At 45.4% G+C, this 22,961-nt stretch overlaps 1 protein-coding gene across 2 annotated transcripts in view; it reads left to right on the top strand.

The window, feature by feature from the left end:
- Nucleotides 1-22,961, top strand: part of SYTL3 (synaptotagmin like 3) — a 255,264-nt gene that overhangs the window by 127,907 nt on the left and 104,396 nt on the right. For both annotated transcript variants that reach the window (XM_030198421.1, XM_030198420.1), the window contains exons 7-8: nucleotides 6,599-6,671; nucleotides 20,536-20,663. In XM_030198421.1, the coding sequence (XP_030054281.1) occupies nucleotides 6,599-6,671; nucleotides 20,536-20,663 (201 nt within the window). The remainder of the gene's footprint in view (nucleotides 1-6,598; nucleotides 6,672-20,535; nucleotides 20,664-22,961) is intronic.

A 22,961-nucleotide genomic window follows, 5' to 3' on the forward strand; every position in this document is an offset into this window, starting at 1 on the left:
ATTAATGTGCACCTCCTACTAGAGGGCACTTTGGGGAAACTACACATTTGGAGGGATCTTCCATTATCATTATGAAGGACGGATTCATTTGCTGAACATGAAGATTGCTCCCAAATGGCTTTACTTATTTCAATTGTTACCTGTGTTTCTTACCGGGAGGGATGAGAGAGTTCTAAATGGAGCTCTACAGGGCTTTCTGTGGTGAGGTCATCAACCTCAATTGCCAATTCGAGTCCTGTAGATCTCTAGATCACAGAGAGGAATGGGTCTCCTTAATTTTCGGTACTTGAATGTGGCTAGTGGCATGAGACATCTAAATGACTGGTACAAAGGGACTTCTACCTTGTCAGCTACATCCCTGGAAATTCATCTGGTACCACATATCCATTTTAGTACAGTGCTTCATACTAATCCTGCTCTGCCGCCTGGAACTTTGTCTGTTTATCCTATGGTGAGGGCGAGCCAACAGGTGTGGAGGTGGCTCTGCCGCTGACATCATTTTTCAGCAGCCATAACCCCAAAATGTTTAGAAAAGACCAGCACCTCCGCATGCGGTGTATCCGTAATCTTGGCCTCCTCTCTCTGCATTTTTTGACCCCCTTACCGGGCATTGTTTGTTCTCAGGAAATCAAAAATCTGTCAATATACCACTGTTGCAGGACTGTTACTGCCAGTGAGCTGAAGACAATCATTGGTGTGCTGTTTATAGGGGGAAAAGGCCACAGGGACCTGGGAGCCAACCTAAACTACATCCTGCTCCTTCAACGCATCATGTGATCCTGTGCAAGCTGAGCTTATAAATTTTTCAGAGTTTTGTGTTGCTGCTAACTCTACAAGCAAAACCACACCATGGGCTTAATTATATTTTAATTGGAGGGATTATGAAATTGACCTACATTCGGACTTAAAGGCGTCATCAAGTTTTTGGCAGCCAAATTAATAAAAACGCTTCTATTTGACAAGAAAAAAGATAGATTGTGGGTGCCATTTAAGGGCCCTTTTACTAAAATGCAGTATACTTTAGCGCTTACTGCACCTTAGCTGCAAACATTAAGGTGCAGTAAGTGCAAAAAGCAAACCACCCTTCTCCCTATCCCCCACAGGCCCTCCCCGGGCCTACCTTTAAAGCTCCTGGTGGTCTATTGGTCCTTCAGGGCACGAGCAATCCCCAGTTGCTCTTGTCCCCACTGGTTCTATAATCAAAATAGCTGCTGGGATGTCCTGCGGCAGAGACTGCCGTGGGAGGTCCCAGCAGCCATTTTGAGATTAGAAACAGCATAAGCAGAAGTGACTGGAGATTGCTTCTGCTGTTTCTAGTCCCAAGCTGGCCATCAGGACCTTGCAAGACTGCTGTGGGAAGTCTCAGCAGCCATTTTGGCTGTGGAACTGTCAGGGGAAGAGGGACTGGGGATTGTTCTTGCCATGAAGACCCACTTGAACACCTGGAAGCTTAAAGGTAGGCCTGCGGAGGGGCCTTGGGGTAGGTAGTGAGAGAGAAGGAGGGGGGGCAACGAGAGTGATTATGGGGGGAGTGGTCTGTGGCGGTGGTGAGAGTGATAGCAAGGGGGTGGGGGCCGCTAAGTGTGATTGTGGGGGGAGGGGGTTCGACCAAAACATAACTGCAAATTTCAGTTGCTGGTTCAGTTTTGGTTGAAACCGAGAATCCTGGTTTTGGTTGGCCTCTAGTGCAAAGCCTATGTGGTAAATACTTGGGGCATGCCTAGCATTTGCCCTACATTTACCACACAGGGCAGACACGTACACACGTTACATGCTTTGGGAGATAGCATGGTAGTACCCATGTCATCTGCAAGACTATGAAACACAGTGCCATCCCAGATACCCCCTCCGAACCGCATATCCTCCAATCACTCCTAATTAAGGACCCTGATCCAATACTCTCTCTAACATAACTCCCCTGAATAGACACTCCCCAAGTGGCCACCCTTAATCCGATCACCTCCCTCATCTAACCCCCCCCCCCCCCAGAATAGTTCTCCCCATGTTGCCACTCCTCTGATCTGAGCCCTTCACAAAGGCCGTCCCTGATAGCAAACCGTCCACAAGCAGTTGCCTAATATTTCAACCCCCCCTCACCAGCAGATTGACTCATTAAGAGTAGTGCTGCAAAACTCCCACTAGGGATCAGATCTGCCATTTTAAACCCATGGCACCTTCAGGACAGAAGCAGAAGGGGACTGCTTCTGTTAGACAAACATGGAGACCTTTAAATAATTCCTGGAGGAGGTAGGGAGTGGAGGAGATTTGGGGTACAGGGAGGGACTGCTTGGGGGGGGGGGGTCTTAGTGGGGGTATCATATGAGACTGACTGAAGGGAAAGGGGATAGGATTTGGTAAACCGCCTTTCTGTGGTTACAATCAAAGCAGTTTGCATATTATATACAGGTACTTATTTTGTACCTTGGGCAATGGAGGGTTTAGTAATTTGCCCAGAGTCACAAGTTGCTGCAGCAGGAATTGAACCCGCTATTTTCTATCTACTTGCATGACCCGCCCAAAAGCCCTCATTAAGCAGCTAATAAAGAGGTTTTGTTTTGTTTTTAAATCACACTGGCTGGTTTATTGTGCGGTAGCTTTAGTGCAGCTCTGTATAATGGCTATCCAGTGCAGTGGTGTAGCCAGAAGACAATTTTGGGGTGGACCAACAGGTTGGATGGGTGGGCACTTGAGTTTCCAACTTTTGAAAGAGAGAGAAAAAAAAAACAGTCATCTGATGCACCCATGCTCTGTCCCTACCCCACCCCACTCCATGCTCCACCTCTACCTCACTCCCAATTACTCCAATGAGGATAGCAATGCAGGCTTCAATGGCCAATTGAGAGCTAAGGGAAGTTCAAGAGACTGCACTCTTCTTCAGTCCCCATTGAGCAACGGTCCTCCTACACACATATGGTATTGAAGCCAAATACATTCTGCATGCAGAGAACCTCCTGGCCTTCCACCAACAATGGATGCAGAGCAGAGTAAGGACATTTCCCCATAAAATTCACCATACAGATACATTTTGGCAATCTCAATAATGGACATATTGTAAAGTAATTAAAAAAAATCTATAAACAAAAGGTCATTCAGAACCTAGAGCACATGCCAGGGATGGTGTTTTGGGGTGGGGGGTGCAGCTAGGGCAATTGTGCTTGGCTCCCTGGCCGGAGAGAGCCCCAAGCCTGCCAGAAGCTGAAGAAGGTGCAGCCTGGTAATGGGCTTTGGGGTCCTCTCCCAGATTTCTGCCCTGGGCCGCAGCCAAGTCTAACACCAGGTCTGGCAAGATGTACATGCCAAATCTGGCATATTCTAATCTCAAAATAGAAAATATAAAAAAAAAATTTGTACTTTTTTGTTGTCTGGTCATTTTTTTTTTCACATCATATTGGTCCCAGTTTCTGGTTTCTGCATCCCTCTGTCTTACCTGTCCATTTGATATTTCTCCATGTCCACCATCCATCTCTGTGTCCCTATATTTCCTTGTCCAGCATTTCCCTTGTGTTCATATCCCCGCATCCATCATCATTCTTTTGTGCACCCATGTACCCCATGCCCAGCATCTCCCTTCTGTGTTCCTATTCTCGCCTTTGGCTGGTACCTCCTCTCTGTGTCCATTGTATCTCTATTCCCATATCTTCTTCCCCCCTTGTGTTCTTTGTATCTTTATTTCCTTATCTCCTTCCCTACCCCCATGTCAGGCATTGCCCCTCTGTGCCCATATGCCATCCCAATACAGCATCTCACCTGTGTCCCTGTCCCCATGCTCCTACCCAATGCCTGTCATCTCCCTTCTGTTTCTCTATACCTCTGTGTCCCTTTTCTCCCTCCCTTACACCAATGTGTCTCTCTCCTCTCTGACCCCACCCCAACCATCTGCACTCCTTCTCTCTTCCCTCCCCCTTATGTATCTGGTTCATTCTCCCACTGTGGGTTCAGCATTTGAACCCTCCTTTCTTTATCTCCTTGGTCCAACATCCCTCTCCCTTCCCTCTAACCCTAACCCTTCCCCCTCCCATAGGTCCAGCACCTCTGTCCCTTTGTTCCAGCCACCATTGCAGGTCCACATCTCTCCCCCTTCCCTCCAGCCCTCCCATGCATATCTAGCACCTCTCTCACTTCACTTCAGGCCCCCTTGCATGCCTAGCACCTCTCCCCATTCCCTTTCATCCACATATCCAGCAGCTATCTCCCTTTCCTTCCCCTATATATTCACCACCTCTCTCCCTTCCCTCCCCTCACAGTTACACATCTCCAGGGCCGTGCCTAGGGTCTCTGGTGCCCCCCTGCAGACTATTAGTTGGCGCCCTCCCCCCCCCCCCCCCCCCCCCCCCACCGTGAAAATGATTGCTCACCACTTGCCACACTGAAAAGAATTGTCAGCAATATTCTTAGAAACAAATTGCTATACATTGCAAAATAAGATAGCAGATGTAAATTCTCAAAGTGGACATATTCCAAATGCTAAAATGAAAATAAAATGATTTTTTTCTACCTTTGTTTGGTGACTTTCTTTTTCCGATCATTCTGATTCTGCTGCTATCTTAACTCCGTTTCCAGGGCTTCCTTTCCATTTATTTCTTTACTTTCCTCATTTCTTCATTTCTTGCTCTATATCCATTTCCAGCAATTTCTCCTGTCTCCCTGGGTCCTGCCCTCCCATCCATGTCCATCCTTGTCCCTCTCTGCTCTTCCCTCCTCCATCCATAGCCAGCAATCCTCTCTCCCCTTCCCTCCCCTCCATTTTCAGCAATTTCTCCTCTCCCTGGGCCCTGCCCTCTCATCCATGTCCATCCTTGTCCCTCTGCCCTTCCCTCCTCCATCCATAGCCAGCAATCCTCCTCTCTCCCTTCCCCTCCATTTTCAGCAATTTCTCCTCTCCCTGGGCCCTGTCCTCCCATCCATGTCCATCCTTGTCTTTCTCTGCCCTTCTCTCCATCCATAGCCAGCAATCCTCCTCTCTCCCCTCCCCTCCCCTCCATTTCCATCAATTTGTCCTCTCTCTGGGCCCTGCCCTCCCATCCATGTCCATCCTTGTCCTTCTCTGCCCTTCCCTCCTCCATCCATAGCCAGCAATCCTCCTCTCTCCCCTCCCCTCCATTTCCAGCAATTTGTCCTCTCCCTGGGCCCTGCCCTCCCATCCATGCCTCTCTGCCCTTCCCTTACCTCAGCTCCGCGCCCTGGGCCTTTAAATCTTTTACCTCCGGTCGCAGCAGCATCAGTGAAAGCACTGCCGACGTCTCCCATCCCTTCGCACTGGTTGGTTCCCTCAGTGTCCCGCCTTCTTCTGACGTCAGAAGAAGGCGGGACACTGAGGGAACCAACCAGCGCAAAGGGAAGGGAGATGTCGGCAGCGCTTACACTGACGCTGCTGCGACCGGAGGTAAAAGATTTAAAGGCCTCAGCGGCGCGGAGCTCAGGTAAGCGGCGAGGGTAAGCACCGTGGCGGCACCCTCCTGCGGTGCTTACCCCGCTTACCGTATCAGCATGGCCCTGCACATCTCTATCCCTTCCCTTCAGCTCCTCCTTACATGCCCAGTGCCTTTCTCCCTTCCATCCAACCTCCCACCCACATGCATGCATGTCCAGCGCCTCTTCCCTTCAACCCCCCACATGTCCAGCACCTCTCCACTTCCATAGTTCTGGAACTGCCACTTCCGCGTCTTCCTTACCCTCGCCCCATCCCCGCCGCGGCACTTTCACTTCATTTTATCATTGCCGCCCAGCAGAAACTCCACAGAAGCCTGCATTCTGTGTCAGAGCCTTCTCTCTCTGCCGCATCCTGCCCAGCCTGCGTAACAGGAAGTTGCATCAGTGAGTGAGACGCGGTAGAGGAAAGGCCCCGGCGTGCTGTGTGGAGTTCCTGCCTAGTGGCATGATAGCATTAAAGTGCAAGCGCAACCATAGCAGGGGAGGGTGAGAAAAACATGGAAGTGCCGGAAGTGCTGGAGGGGTGAGATGCACTGGACAATCATGGGTGGAGAGAAGGGAAGAGGTACTGGACATGCAGGAGGTTGGAGGGAAGGAAGAGAGGGGATGTTGAATTTTCATTGGCTGGGGTGCAGCGCTTCTGGTTGGGCTTGAACCAAAACTGGGTGGTCCTGGGACCACCCAGGCCCACCCATAGCTATGCCCCTGATACAGTGGTAAAATCCATGCTAGTTGCTTAACACAGCTTAGTTACAGGGCTTCTGACTGAGTTTCTCACAGCCCGTTAAGAACATTGTCTAAAATTATGTTTAGGTAGGGAGGTACCTTTCCCCTTGTCATAATGCCCAGAACTGAATTTTGTTCTTTTTTTCATTTTGGAGGCTTTTGGGGTTTTTTTGAGGGAATTTAGTCCTTTCCTTTTCAGTGGTAGTTTGAAGTGAATTACATTCAGATACAGCAGGAATTTTCCTTTTTCCAGAAGACTCACAATCTAATTTTGTACCTGATTTAATGGCCTTGCCCAGGTCACATGAAGGGTAGTTGGATTTGAATGCTGATTTTGCTAGTTCTTAACCAATTGCTCATACCACTAGGCCATCCGTGATATCCTATTAGATCAAAAGGTGAAAAGATATATGAATCGTATTTTATTTCTGGTTTTTTTCAGAATCTCAGCCAATCAAAAGGGTTTACAAAGTCGGTAGAAAACTTGTTTCTTTCCCTGACAACACACATGAAAAGTAAGTGCACATCAATAGTCTTGCACTGGAGAAAGGGACTAAGGTGAATATCAGAGCAGGATTCCCTGGCATGCTAGATTCTTATGGAGATGGGAAGAAGGGACATGGTTGATAGTGTTGCTTCTATTATTATTTTTAAGGAATCTTACGGGAAGCCCATGGGCTGACTTCCCAAAAGGGCAGAATATGCAATTGCCCACAGTCAGCTGCCCGGGAGACCATCCTACTACCTGTATTTTTCTTGAGTGTCTTCTCCTGTGCAGTTCTATTGATTAATGAGGAAAGTTATCTAGAACTTCATTTGAGGGGTATCCTCAAGCTAGCCATGACTTTTAAGAGTTCCTTTTGCTCTGCCTTAGAGTGGGTAGTTGGATATTCAAATATCTGAGCATCTAGGGATGTTAAATCTGCAACTGAGTAAACCGAGGCATAAAAAAGATTAAGCGACTTGTCCAGGGCCACAAAGAGCTTGTCTCTCAAAGTTTGAATTCATGTTCAGATTTGTAGTCCTTAGCTAGTGAAAATGATTTTAAATAATGTGATTGGCAGCTAAAATTTTAAAAGGTATCTCTGATTGTTTAGTAACTTTCTACTACTTAATATCCATGCTTGTCACTGTGGGTATTCTTGTGCGGAACCTTTGCACAACCCTATACAGCTACAGTGGGCCCTGCAATGAGGCAAACAACGTGTCTATGTAGGGTGGCAGCTTTTGGGGGGAAGGGGGGCAGCAGCAGGATGAAAGCAAGGCCAAGAACACAAAGAGCAGTAGGGCGTTTGAGTACCTGCAAGCACTCAAGGCTGGCCTCATCCTGCACTTTCTGAACTGTCAGAGGGGGCAGGATGTTGCAGGCCTGGAGGCATGCAGATTCTCAAAGGTCCTGCATCAAATCTTTTAGGATCAGAGGTAGGGCAGTGGTGATAGTGGTGGAGCCAGCAGCCGCAGTAGGGGGAGAAAATGCTGAACGTGGCTGAGAAAGATGCTGGACACAACAGGGGGAAGCAGAGGGAAGAAGAGATGCTGGAAACAGTAAACCTGGGGGTACAGCCAGCATTATATATATTAAAAAAAAAAACAACCCTCTGGCCACCTTCTGACTATTGGCCAAGTACTGTTAGCTGTTCAACTGTTTATTGGTGCCATTGAAGGATTAGGGGGATAGGCTCAGGTTGGCCCATTGCTGCTCACAAGCTTTCCCTTTCATAGTGTGCTGTGTGGCTTCCCAGATTAGCAAAGGCTTACATGCTACTGGCCAGGCTAAGAGGTGTGCAGGTACATTGGGGTGGGGTTGGGTATGCAGCAGAGAGTATGCTGATTTGCTCGGTCCAAAATGCTTTTTTTTTCATCCTTTTTGTGTTCCTGTTTGTGAACCCCCCTTTTTTTTGCCTCTTTCTTTTATCTTCTAGTTTATTTTGCCCGACTTGAAGTTTCTTTTCCATCATTCGGCCATTTTAGGCCTTGACTTCGGTGGGATTTTTCCCTTCCATTTTGCCTTGCCCCTTTTTCAGGCACCATTGCTTCGTTTAATTGAGCCAAGGAAGTTTTTCCTTCCATGTCCACAAAGGTTCCCAGTGGCTTTAAGCGCTGTACCAGGTGCAATCGAACGATCTCTGGGAAAGACACCCATTCTTGGTGTCTTCAGGGGCCCGACCATAGCCCGACTTACTGTGTTCTCTACCTTTGTATGAAGAAGACGACCCAGGTTTGCAGAGATGCACAACAAGAGAGGATTTTTGTAGACAAATCCAGTTCCTTGACATTGGCATCGTTGTCAAGCACCACACCGGCATCGGGAGCGTCAGTAAGCATGGCTGCTGCTAGACCCTTGGACACTGGGAGCAGTGAAGCATCGAATGGGTATCCACCTAGATTGAGACCCCCTGCTGTGCAGGGTCCCTGGGACCATCCATCATTGGACCTGACCCTGAGGCAAATTCAACATCGTCCTCGTTGGCACTGAGGAGCCTTAATGACAAGATTCAGGAGAAGACCAAAAAGCATCGGCATCGATCACCCTCTTCACATGGTGCTGGGAGCTCTGGAGCATCAAAGGATTCGGCTCCTCAGAAGCATCATCCCTGGGAGAACTGCTCCCCCTCCATACAGGAGGTGCCAACGGTGTTGGTCTCCCAGCAGCCAAGACCCAGCTCCCACATTGACCCTGGCAGTTCTGCAACCTGCACCTCCACCAGTACCTCAGCCTTTCCCGGTGTCAGCCCTCGATGAGCGCCTCCGGGCTTTGCTCCCTGAGCTGCTGGATGCCCTTCTGCAATGGTGTGCATCGACATTGGGGGTCCTTGCGACTACCCTGCCTCACATTGTGGCTTCTTGGCCCTCAGCCTGTGGTGCGGCCTCAGAAACCGACGCCGCTTGCAGCCTCCCACACCGTATGCGGCTCCGGTGTCGACTGCCACCCAAGCTGGCAGTCCCTTGACATCGGTGGAGGAAGCTTCGCCAGAGTCAAGGCAGGAACAGACTTCTCGACACCTTTCTTGAGGACATGGTTCCTCCTCGTCTAGGCAGGTTTGGTCTCGACACTCCCATCAGGAGGTATTGTCTGACATCAAAGAGGAGCGCTCATGGGATTCAGAGGAGGTTCAAGGTACTTTTCCTCAGATGAGTTTTATGGATTCCCTCTGAACCCTCCCCTCAACCTGAAAGGAGAAAGTCTGTTCCGGAGAGCCTTTCATTCCCTTCTTTTGTCAAGAAAATGGCTCAGGCCATTCCATTGCCTTTGGAAATGGAGGACGAGCCCAGGGCAAATTTCTCAAGGTCCTGGACTACACGTCTCCTCCTAGGGAGGTTGTGACTCTCCCTCTCCATGAGATACTCCAGGAAGTCCTTGTTAGGAAATGGGTCCCCTCTGTTGGTTCTGGTCATACCCAAGATCAATACCATGTACTGGATCCACAGTACACCTGGTTTTGATAATCCTCAGTTGCCTCCCAACTCCATGGTGGTGGAATACGCTCTCAAAAGAGCCATGAGTTCCATGGACTATGCCTTGGTGCTCCCAGGAAGAGAAACTAGAACCCTGGATTCTTTTGAGAGAAAGATGTTCCAGACTTCAATGTTCAACTTCCGAATACACTCTGACCAGCTCTTCACAAGTGTCTACTTGTGAAACTTGGGGCACGAGTTGTTGGACCTGGTTGAGATGCTCCCTCTGGAGCAGGCTGAGTCACTTTGCCAGTTGGGCAAGCAGCAGAAGGCATGTCGAACGTTCTTGGCCAGGTGCACTTACACACTTTGATGTGGCATCCAGGATCTCTGCTCAGAGTATAGCAATGTGCAGACTCTCATGGCTGCGTGTTTCTGACTTGGAACATTCTGTTCAGCAGAGGTTGGCAGATGCCCCATGCTGTGGGATAATCTTTATGAAGAGAAGATTGAGGAGATCATAGATCAAATCAAGAAACATACTGATAGCATGTCTTCTCTCTCCCTCCGAGCGCCTGCTGCATCTGCCTCCTCAACCAGGAGGGCTTTTGGCAAGCCGAGGAGTCCTTATTACTGTCAGAAGCATAGGTACAACCTCTGGGCTCTCAAGCCTGCTCAGGCTCAACCCCTGCACGCTCATTCATGTCAACAGTGTGCACCAAAGACCCATGTTGCTCTCCAGCAAAGCAAGGGACTAGCTTTTGACTGGCTCCAGCAGAGCATTGCTGCAGTAAAAGTGTCTGTCCCGGACAACTTGCTGGTCAGGGGGAGGTTGACATTTTTTTCAAGAAAGATGGCCCCTTATAACCTCCGACCGGTGTGTTCTTCAAATAGTCCATCTTGGATACGCGTGCAATTGGTATCTCAAAACTCCAAATTGCCCACTGAGAGCTCATTCATGCAAGTACTTGCAGAGGAACTCTCAGCCTTTTTGAGAGCCCACACGGTTGAGCCTATTTTACCAGGGGAGGAAGGGTGGGGATTTTATTCCAGGTACTTCCTTGTGCAAAAGAAAAGGGGGGGGGGATGCATCCCATCCTAGACCTATGGGCCCTGAGCAAATTCCTAGACTGAGAAAAGTTCAGGATGGTTTTCCTGGGCACCCTTCTCCCAGTGATTCAGGAAAATGATTGGTTATGCTCTGGACTTAAAGGATACATATACTCACATCCTGATACTTCCAGCCCATTGGAAGTTTCCTCAATATTGACTGGGAACACATCACTTTCAGTACCACATGTTGCCTTTTGGCCTTGTGTAAGCTCCCAGGGTCTTCTCCAACTGTCTAGCAGTAGTTTCAGCATCGCTACGCAGACTGGGAGTCCATGTGTTCACATGTCTTGACGATTGGCTGGTAAAGAACACCTCTCCGGAAAGTCATGCGGATGACTATTCGTTTTAAACTACCCTGTCCCGTATTCACTTTGTCCAGCGATTGGAGTTCATAGGAGCCCTGCTCGATACACAGAAGGTTTGAATCTATCTTCTGAAGATGAGAGCGGACACTCTTGTCATACTTCCAGGGTTCGAACTTCTCAGCAGGTCACGACTTGGCAGATGTTGAGATTGCTGAGCCACATGGCTTCTACATGTGAAATCTTGCCTCACCAATCTATTATATTTCTTTGAAGGGGTGAACAAACGTGGATAAAGGTGAGCCGGTTCATATTGTGTCTCTGGATTTTCAGGAGGCATTTGACAAAGTACCTCATGAAAGACTCCAGAGGAAATTGTAGAGTCATGGGATAGGAGAAAGTGTCCTATTGTGGATTAAAAACTGGTTAAAAGATATAGAAAACAGAGAGTAGGTCAGTATTCTCAATGGAGAATGGTAGTTAATGGGGTTCCCCAGGGGTCTGTGCTGGGACCACTGATTTTTAACATATTTATAAATGACCTAGAGATGGGAGTAACTAGTGAGATAATTAAATTTGCTGACGACACAAAGTTATTCAAAGTAGTTAAATCGCGGGAGGATTGTGAAAAATTACAAGCAGACCTTTTGAGACTGAGAGACTGGGCATCTAAATGGCAGATGACGTTTAATGTGGGAAATAGGAACCTGAATTATAGTTACGTAATGCAAGGTTCCACGTTAGGAATCACTGACCAAGAAAGGTCGTTGATGATACATTGAAACCTTCTGATCAGTGTACTACTGCGGCTAAGAAAGCAAATGAGTGTTAGGTATTATTAGGAAAGGAATGGAAAACAAAAATGAGGACGTTATAATGCCTTTGTATTGCTTCATGGTGCGACCGCATCTGAATATTGTATTCAATTCTGGTCGCCGCATCTCAAAAAAGATATAGTGGAATTAGAAGAGGTGCAGAGAAGGGCGACGAAAATGATAAAGGGGATGGGACGACTTCCCTATGAGGAAAGGCTAAAGCGGCTGGGGCTCTTCAACTTGGAGAAAAGGCGGCTGAGGGGAGATATGATAGAGGTCTATAAAATAATGAGTGGAGTTGAACGGGGAGATGTGAAGCGTCTGTTTACGCTTTCCAAAAATCCTAGGACTAGGGGGCATGCGATGAAGCTACAAAGTAGTAAATTTAAAACTAATCAGAGATTCCTTCCTTCACACATTACTTACAAGCAGCCCACCTTAGAGTGATAGCTACATGGCTTCAGGATACAGGGAAGGCCTGGACAAGGGTGGAGCAAAAATGGATGGGACCTTTTCCGCTGCGAGCTATCCCCTGGTTGTCGTGGGAAGATTTAGGAGAAATAATCAAGGGAAGCCCGCCTATGATGCGCTGGCCTCTATTGACATGGAGTAAGCTAAGGGGATACTTTTTCCCGGGGCGAGTATACTATAGGCATATGTTCCTTCGCTTTGCTCCCCAGTTCAGACCAGGCAAGCAGGATATAGCTTTCCAGCAATGGGAGGAGATGGGGCTCTGTGAATTAGGCCAAATGTGGGAAACTGACAAGACGGTGCCATTCCAGGAGTTGTGCCAGGAGCACGGCCTCTCTCCCCTACAAGCTTTTCAGTACTATCAAATGAAGGACTTTATAGCTCGTAGAGCACAGGACGAGTTAAAGCTACCGGAAACTAAATTGGAGGAGGGGCTGATGAAGGGAGGAGGAAGGGGTAGCATCTCAAGAATATATAGGGCACTACTTCTACATGCTAACCCAGTGGAGTGATACTTATCAAGATGGGAGAAGGCCATGGGGGAAACCTATACAAAGCCTCAGTGGAAAGTGGCACTTAGATCTCTGCTAGCAGTCTCTGTGTCCAGTGCCCTAATTGAAAACGGTCATAAAGTATTATATAGCTGGTACTATACTCTCCTTCGCTTGGTTAAAATGTTTAAAACAGGGTCAGCTCTGTGTTGGAGGTAATGTGGGGTAGTGGGGGATATGACTCGTGTGGTGGGCATGCAAGCATGCGCAGGAGCACTGGGGGGAGATATTGAAGTTTCTGGGTGAAGTTACAGGACCGAACTATCCGATGAGAATGGACTACTGCTTACTCCACTTTAGACCTGCAGGAATTCCTAATTCCATACACCGCTTTGCCGCACAACTATTCGTGGCCGCCAAATTGGTGCTGGCTGCGGCATGGAAGCAACCCACACTTCCGGAACTGCGGTCAGTGTTGCGGAAACTAGACTATATTCATCTGATGTCGAAGTTAACAGCTTTATGCACTGGCCGTATTCCGCAGCACCATAAAACGTGGAATCCCTATGAACAGTGGTTATCCTCTTGGACACTCCTGATCAATGGACACATGGACAAGTCTAAAGAAAATTGGTCACAAAACTACCTAAGAGGGGGGAATATAATAGGGGAGGGATGGTAATAGTTGGAAACATGTTAGCTGAAAGAGAAGTTCTAATCTCTGTACAAGGATATAGTGTGGATACTGTTATGTTTCTAATGGAAAATAATAAAACAAATTTGAGAATAAAAAAACGAATCAGAGAAAATATTTCTTCACTCAACGTGTAATTCAACTCTGGAATTATTTGCCAGAAAATGTGGTAAAGGCGGTTAGCTTAGTAGAGTTAAAAAAAAAAAAAAAAAAAAGATTTGGACGGCTTCCTAAATGAAAAGTCCATAGACCATTATTAAATGGACTTGGGGAAAATTCACTATTTCTGGGATAAGCAGCATAAAATGTTTTGTACTTTTTTCGGGATCTTGCCAGGTATTTGTGACCTGGGTTGGCCACTGTTGGAAACAGGATGCTGGGCTTGATGGACCTTTGGTCTGTCCCAGTATGGCAATACTTATGTACAGTGTATGTTACACCCATGACATGTCTTCACATGAGATCAGTTCAATGGACCCTGGCTTCTCAGTGGTGTCAGACCATGGGGAGCCTGGAAGATGTCATCCAAGTGTCCCCAGAGCTTGTATACTCCCTTCAGTGGTGGACCATTCAATCCAATGTGTTTCTGGGACTTCCATTCCAAATTCCTCGCAACAAAAGGTGCTGACGATGGATGCATCTCTCCTGGGATGGAGGGCTGATGTAGATGGGCTTCACATCCCAGGTGTTTAGTTTGCTCAGGAAATGAATTTTAAGATCAATCTCCTGGAGCTCCATTCGATCTGGAATGCTCTAAAAGCTTTCAGAGATTGGCTATCTCACCAAATTGTGCTCATCCAAACAGGCAATCCAGTTGCAATGTATTACACCAACAAGCAAGGGGGCATCAGATCACACCCTCTGTGTTAGGAGGCCGTCCGGATGTGGCATTGGGCTCGCCCGCATGGCATGTTCCTTCGAGCCACTTATCTGGTGGACAAAAACAATATCCTGGCTGACAGACTGAGCAGGATAATACAACCACATGAGTGGTCTCTCAATATGGGCATTGCCCGCAAGATCTTCCTTCATGGGGCACCCCCTCAGTGGATCTCTTTTCCACTCAAATCAATAACAAAGTCCCTCAGTTCTGTTCCAGGCTTTAGGCCAACAACATACTAGCGTCAGGCGCCTTCCTTCTCAACTGGGGGACAGGTCTGCTGTATGCGAATCCTCCCATACCTTTAGTGGGGAAAACTTTTGTTGAAACTCAAGGAAGATTGCGGAACCATGATTCTGATCATGCCATACTGGCCACGTCAGATATGGTTCCCTCTACTTCTGGAGTTATCCTCCAAGGAACCGTGAAGATTGGAGTGTTTTCTGACCTTTATCATGCAGAATGAAGAAACTCTTCTACATCCCAACCTCCAGTCTCTGGTTCTCACAGCTTGAATGTTGAGAGCCTAGCGTTCACTTCCTTAGGTCTTTCAGAGGTTGTCTCCCGGGTCTTGCTGGCTTCCAGGATAGACTCCACTAAGAGGTGCTATTTTTTCAAATGGAGGAGGTTTTTCATTTGATGTGAGAGCAAGGCCCTAATCCCCTTGCTTGCCCTACACAGACCCTGCTTGAATACCTTCTACACCTCTTGTAGTCTGGTCTCATGACCAACTCTGTAAGGGTTCATCTTAGTGCAAATAATGCTTATCATCAATGTGTAGATGGTAAGCCTCTAGTTCGCTTCATGAGAGGTTTGCTTTTGTCAAAGCCCCCTGTCAAACCTCCACCTGATGGGATCTCAATGTCGTTCTCACCCAGCTGATGAAAGCTCCTTTTGAACCACTGAATTCCTGCCATCTGAAGTACTTTTTCTTGGTGGTTGTTACTTCAGCTCGTAGGGTCAGTGAGCTTCAGGCCTTAGTAGTGGATACATCTTATATAAGTTTTACAACAGAGTAATCCTCTGCACGCACCATAAGTTCCTACCGAAAGTGGTGTTGGAGTTCCATCTGAACCAGTTGATTGTCTTGCCAACATTCTTTCCCCTACCTCATGCCCATCCTGGCGAAAGCACCTTGCATACCTTGGTTTGCAAGAGAGCATTGGCCTACTACATGGAGCAGACCAGGCCCCACAGGTAGTCCGCCCAACTTTTATTTCTTTTGATGCCAACAAGATAGGGATCGCAATTAGGAAACACACCATTTCTAATTGGCAGACAGATTGCATTTCCTTCAGTTATGCCCAGCAGGGCTGGTCCTAGATGTCCATGTCATGGCTTACAATGTCAGAGCCATGGCTGCGTCAGTAACCCACTTGAGGTCGGCCTCCTTTGAAGAATTTTGCAAGGCTGCAACGTGGTCTTAACACATTCATATCCGCTACTGCCTTGAGCTGGATACCTGATGCGACAGTCGGTTCGGGCAGACAGTTTTGCAGAATCTGTTTGGGGTCTAGAATCCAACTCCACCCTCCTAGGCCCATTTTAATCTGTTCCAGGCTGCGCTCTCATTCAGATTGTATATAGCTTCAGGTTTATCTGCGTTATGTCCTCGCTATTGCAAGGCCCAGTTGACCAATGTTTGTTGTTTTTGGTGAGTCTGGATACTAGGGATTCCCCACTTGTGAGAATAGGTAGGCCTGCTTGTCCTTGGAGAAAGTGAATATACTTACCTGTAGCAGGTACTCTCCGAGGACAGCAGGCCTAATATTCTCTCAATCCTTCCCACCTCCCCTTGGAGTTGTCTCCTTTCTTATTTTTACTTTTTTGCTATAGTATAAAACTGAGGAGACTTCGCTCTTGCGGCAGGCGGGAAGGCACCCACACTTGCGCAGTAGAGTGTGTGTTGTGCTCCACAAAGTTCTACTTGTGCTAATCATAAGTCCTGTACCGGGCGATGTGGGTCGGCGTCACCCACTTGTGAGAATATAAGTCCTGCTGGAGAATATCTGCTACAGGTAAGTATCTTTGCTTTCACTCATTTAAAAAGTACAAATACCAGCAGACACTCCATGAAATTTCATAGGAATACTTTTAAAACAAATTGGAGGAAATATTTTTTCAGTCAAAGAATAGTTAAGCTCTGGAACTCGTTTCTGTAGGATGTGGTAACGGTGGTTAGCGTATCTGGGTTTAAAAAAGGGTCAAGTTTAAATTTGCTAACCTGCCATACGGAAACCTTCAGGGTGATTTACTATCTAAAAAGTAGTGGGGGAGATAACATATCATAACTCAAGATATAACAGGGAAGAGGGGGAGGACTACAATTTTGATAGTAAAGAGGGTGGGGTAAAATGGCAGGAAAAGCTCTACATTGCTGGTATGCCAGAGCTGCAACTATTAAAAGAGAAGTGAGTTATTGATAAACATCTTTAAAGAGAGAGATTTTAAGGTCGGTTTTAAATGTTATCACTGAAGACTGCAGGCTTAATGAACTGGGAAGGGCATACATAATCGAGAACCTTGTACCGAGAATATAGCTTCTCTGATGTGTTCGTGGTAGCTAGGGGACAATAAGTTGGTTTTGTTGAGCGGGTCTGAGAGTTCTATTAGGGTAGCAGGGAATGAGAAGTTGGGAAAGGTAAAGTGGCTCATGTGATATCAGAGTCTTTAAAACAAGCAACAGGATTCTGTAGGTAATTTGATGTGTCAAAGGCAGCCTGTGTGTATCCTTTAAGAAGTAACATGATTTGTATTTCCTAATCTTTGCTGTAAGTCGTATGGTTGTGTTTTGAATGATTTATAATCGAAGTAGGTCTTTAACTCTAATTCCTCGATATAGGGAGTTAATCTAATTGAGTTATAATTAATGAGTGGGTTAATATATTGAGTGCAGAAGATGAGATTAATGATTGTATTGAGTGGATTAAGTGGAGTTTATAGAAGCAGTTACAAATTACTTTGGAAATTTGTGGGCAGAATTAGAGTTCTGAGTCAAGTAAGACTCCTAGGATACATATTGTAGCCACCTGTGGAATCTGAGCCTGAAAGTACTACAGGTATAGACAAGGTGATAGTTGGGATTGCAGAGAAAAAGACAAATTTAGATTTTGAAGGGTTCAAAACCAGTTTGTATTCTTGAAGCCAATTTGTGACCTTAATAACCTTTTGATTTAAGATAGAGATTTAGTTGTCAGATGATGTAATGTAGAGTATTTGGTTATCATCTGCATAGACTTACATTGTAAGTTCAAATGTTTGAGCCAATGTTGAAAGAGGAGCCATGAAGATATTGAATAGTGTCAGTGATAAGATGGAGCCTTGAGGTACACGTATGTCATGTGTAAATGGCTTGGATATAGAATTATGAGAAGTGACTTTATAAGTCCAGTCCGATAAGTAAGACGTGAACCAGTCAAGGGTAGTACCAGAAATACCTATAGATTGAAGGTGACATAGCAGAATGGAATGAACAACTAGATCGAAGGCACCCGATAGATCAAGCGAGAGAAGAAGAACTGATTTGCGTTGATCCAGTATATGATAGATGAAGGTTGTAATACCAAGTAGGGATAGGGATGTTTCAGTGCTGTGGTGTTTACGAAGTGCTGTTTGTTGGTGCAAAAGTGAGATTTTGGAAGTAGTCTTAAAGTTGTGAATGTACTACTGTTTCAACAATTTTAGATATGAATGGCAAATTTGCAGCTGGACGATAGTTATTAGGGTCATTGACAACACCTTTAGTGTCTTTGATCTTTGGGAGAATGGTCGCGTGTTTCCAAAAATCAGGAAAATAGCCTGATGGTAAAGTTTGAATGATCATATAGAATGAATAAAAGGAAGTGAAGACAACATAGAATGTTTAAACAGGCTAGCTGGAATAGGATCAGTAGGTGCAGAAGTCATTCTCTTAGAGATAATGATTTGGCATAATGTGGCTGCCGATGGCTGATTGAAATTACTGAATCTACTGCATGGAATAATAGTGGAAGGCAATGGGAGAGAAGATAGACTTGTAGGCAGGGTAGAAAAGAGAGATTTTTGTAAAGTCTGAACTTTAGTCTAGAAATGAAATGCTAAAGTCTGTGCTGTACGAATATGAGAATCAGTTGGCCTTGTTGGATAAATAGTTAATGACTTCATTGTTTTGTAGAGAATAGAAGAGTTTGATGCTTTTTCAATTAAATTAGTATAGTATTTCTTTTTAGCTGTTAGTATGGCATGTTTATAGGAGTGTTCTGTGCTGTTATAGATTGTGTGTGATAGGTCATGGGTGACGACACCATATCACATTTTATTTCAGCTTGACAAAGTTGGCGTTTATGATATTGGAGGTCTTGTGTATACCAAAAACTATGCAATCTCTGTTGTTTTTTTGTGCCCCAAGATTTTAAAGGAGTGACTGTATTCAATACCGAAACGAATCTGTTGTTTCAAGTCTGTATTTTTTTCATTTAAAGGGAGAACCTAGAAATTGTCTATGTTCAGATTGGAATTCAATTTGGTTTAAACAATGGACAAGTTCCTGGAGGAAAAGTCCATAGTCATTATTGATGGACATGGGGGATTCCACTGCTTGCCCTGGGATTTGTAGCATGGAATGTTGCTACTAATTGGGTTTCTGCCAGGTACTTGTGACCTGGATTGGCCACTGCTGGAAGCAGGATACTGGGCTATTTGTATGTTCTTATGTATTTCTGAAGGGCTTACAATAAAAAATAAAAATAATAGTTAAAGTGGGATTTGAATCTGGGTCCTTTGGTTTAAATCCACTGCACTAACCAGTAGGCTACTCCTAAGGCTTGCTTCCTGCTTTGCTATGCTAAGAATGCCCATAATATCTGAAGCTGTCATAGCACCTGGTGTCCCATTTAAGTCAGGGGAGAAGGAGGGAACAGCAACTACTAGGGGATTAAGGAGATATTTTGTCTTAATTCCTCCAGTGGTCAGCTGCTCAATGAGAGCACCTATTTGTACCCTGGACATGACTGAAGCATATCTAAAGACATCCTTCTTTTTAGACTTGGCAGTTTCTTCCCATTTGGTAATTGCTGTTGGATGTCCTGATTTTGTGCTCTCCCTAGTCCAGCCTGTCACGATTGTGCCCATGTTTCAGGCTCTCGTGCATCTCGCCACCTGGTGTTTAGACCTGGTGGCTGCGATGAACTGTCTGTTTGCTGTTTCCCATGTTCCAGAAGTCGGTCCGGTCCGGATTTTCCAGCCTTCCAGACTGGCTTGGGATTTTTGGAACTAAGCAGCACCCTTACCTGTTGAAGTCCCTTGTATGTTGCCTTTATTAACCACCTGGAAACTTTCTACTTTCCCTTGGCAACAGAGGTCTTCAGTTGTGTTATTGTCCTTGTTGATCTGTTGCGGTTCCTGCCCTGAAAGCTTGCTTTGCCTGTCTTTGATCCTGCTGGGTTCCTGGTTTATTCTACTGTCTGCTGCCTGCCCAAGACTCTGCTTGCTTCCTGGTTTATTCTACTGTCTGCTGCCTGCCCAAGACTCTGCTTGCTTCCTGGTTTATTCTACTGTCTGCTGCCTGCCCAAGACTCTGCTTGCTTCCTGGTTTATTCTACTGTCTGCTGCCTGCCCAAGTCCCTGCTGGATTCCTGGTTTACTACTGATGGTTGCCAGCCTATAGACTCTGTTTGATTCATGGACTATTCTCCTGCTTCTGCTTGGTGCTTCTGTTCCAGTCCAGCTGCTCCAGTCCAGCCTCTGCCCGTCTGTCTGTGGTCTGCCTTGCCTCCTGTTTGGGTGATTTGCCTGCCGCTTCTCGGCAGTGGCCCAAGGGCTCACTTTTCCTCACTAGCGTGACACATCCCACAATACGCTCTCTTGCTATTTGGATGTACTGCAGTGTTGGACATCCCTTTTCTGCCTTTGCAAATCGGGATTTGGACATTTCAAGCAAAAATAGCTCCTATGTGTTTTGCTGTCCTTGTAGAACACCTGCTACAGGAAAATAACTTCATTTCCTTATCTCTCCTCCTCTAAACAGATCTGTGTTACAGGTGTATCTTTGAATTAGTATTGTGTATAGTTGGACTGTTATAAACTGCTTTGATTTTTCTGTATTAGAAGAGCAATATATCAAATGGTATAAGTAAATTAAAATAAATAAAATCTGTGATCCACAGGGTTAACATCATGACTGTGGTACAATTTTGAGAGCCAGTCCCCTTATTTCTATATATTCTCATGTGTATTTTAGAAATCTCCAAGTCCCAGGATGATGTGACGGCTCCCAGCTTTCATCTAACGGAAGATTATGGGCAGCATTCAGAATGGAGAAAGGAAAGGCGGAGTCAGTCTGACACAGCCATCGACATTGCAAACAGGGTACAGATTGACTTCTATTTGTGTTGCTGGGGCACAGTGCATAGTAGAGTTGACTTGTGTAGAAATATTCATACTTGACCCTTACAAATACATTCTCTTGCAATTCCAGAATTGTTTCTTTAAATTAAATTTGCTGGTTTATTTTACACTGCTTCAAGAGTTAGGATTTGCCACTTCATTTTTTATTGAGGAGAGTGGAACACATATTGTCCATCTGTGTCAAAGGGCATATACTCCTGTGAAGTATGACGTTTAATGTGTGCAAGTGCAAAGTGATGCATGTGGGAAAGAGGAACCTAAATTATATCTACGTCATGCAAGGTTCCACGTTAGGAGTCACCGACCAAAAAAAGGGATCTAGGTGTCGTCGTTGATGATACGTTGAAACCTTCTGCTCACTATGCTGCAGTGGCTAAGAAAGCAAATAGAATGTTAGATATTATTAGGAAAGGCATGGAAAACAAAAGTGAGGACGTTATAACGCTCTTGTATCGCTCCATGGTGTGACCGCACCTCGAATATTCTGGTCACCGCATCTCAAAAAAAAGATATAGTGGAATTAGAAAAAGTGCTGAGAAGGGTGACGAAAATTATAAAGGGGATGGGACGACTTCCCTATGAGGAAAGGCTAAAGCGGCTGGGGCTCTTCGGCTTGGCAAAAAGACGGCTGAGGGGAGATATAAAATAATGAGTGGAGTGGAACGGGTAGACGTGAAGCGTCTGTTTTAAATACTAGGACTAGGGGGCATGCAATGAAGCTACAAAGTAGTAAATTTAAAACAAATCGGAGAAAATGTTTCTTTTCTCAACATGTAATTCAACTCTGGAATTGTTGCCAGAAAATGTGGTAAAGGCAGTTAGCGTAGCAGAGTTTAAAAAAGGTTGGGGTGGCGTCCTAAAAGAAAAGGCCATAGACCGTTATTAAATTGGACTTGGGGAAAATATTTCTGGGATAAGCAGCATAAAATGTTTTATACTTTTTTGGGGATCTTGCCAGGTATTTGTGACCTGAATTGGCCACTGTTGGAAACAGGATGCTGGGCTTGATGGACCTTTAGTTTGTCCCAGTATGGCAATACTTACGTACAGGCAAAGTTACGATTTATGAACATTGTTTATAAAATGCCAAAGAAACAACTTCACAAGTCTTAAAGAATTCAATCTGTTGACCTCAGCAGTGACACTTGTTGGTGCTATATTTTTCTAACCACCACAAGAATTACACACCCACTTCCTCATTGGCCATACAAATAATGTATTTTTGTTATATCTAAATTCAAATTTAATCATTAAATCTTCACACTAATAGTTCTTGCAAACTTTCACGTAATATAACTTAAGTTTTATAAAATACTCATCTGAATGATACTTTGAGAATAATGTAGGGTTGGGGACAGAGCATCTAAGCTCTTTAATGGCTCACCTAACTTGTAAAGGGTATAAAATAGAGATTAAATGAATTTGTTGCTTTGGTCTTTATGTAAGAAGTAGTAAGAGATCTACCTATATAGGAAATAGTTTTCAAGGGTAACAGTGTGGATGAACTGAAATAAATCTCGGTGAACCTGAAAGATGTACTGAGCCAAATCAACAAGTTAAAAAGTAATAAATCGCCTGGTCTGATGATATACACCCTAGGGTACTGAAAGAACTCAAACATGAAATTGCTGATCTGCTGTTAGTTATCTATAACCGGTTGTTAAAATAGTCCATAGTACCTGAAGATTGGAGGGTGGCCAATGCAATGCTGATTTTCAAGAAGGATTCCAGGAGTGATCCGGGAAATTACAGACCCAAGCCTGACTTCAGTGGCAGAATAGTGGAAACTATCATAAAGAATAAAATTACGGAACACATGGACAAACATAGTTTAATGGGACAGAGTCAGCATGGATTCAGCCAAGGGAAATCTTGCCTCACCATTTTGCTTCATTTTATTGAAGGCATGAATAAACATATGGATAAAGATGAGCTGGTTGATGTAGTTTATCTAGATTTTCAGAAATCCTTTGACAAAGTTCCTCATGAGACACTCCTGAAAAAATTAAAAAGTCAGGATAGGAGGCAATGTGCTTCTATGGATTAAGAATTGGTTATTGGACAGAAAACAGAGGGTAGGGTGTAATGGCCATTTTTCTGAATGGAGGAGGAGTGGAGTGCCACAGGGATTTGTACTGGATCTGGTGCTTTTTAACATAAAATGAAATCGGAACGACGAGTGAGGTAATTAAATTTGCAGATGACATATAACTGTTCAATGTTGTCAAAACACATGTGGACTGTGAAAAATTGCAGGAA

The sequence above is a fragment of the Microcaecilia unicolor genome, chromosome 3, assembly GCF_901765095.1.
Source record: "Microcaecilia unicolor chromosome 3, aMicUni1.1, whole genome shotgun sequence".
Classification (NCBI taxonomy): domain Eukaryota; kingdom Metazoa; phylum Chordata; class Amphibia; order Gymnophiona; family Siphonopidae; genus Microcaecilia; species Microcaecilia unicolor.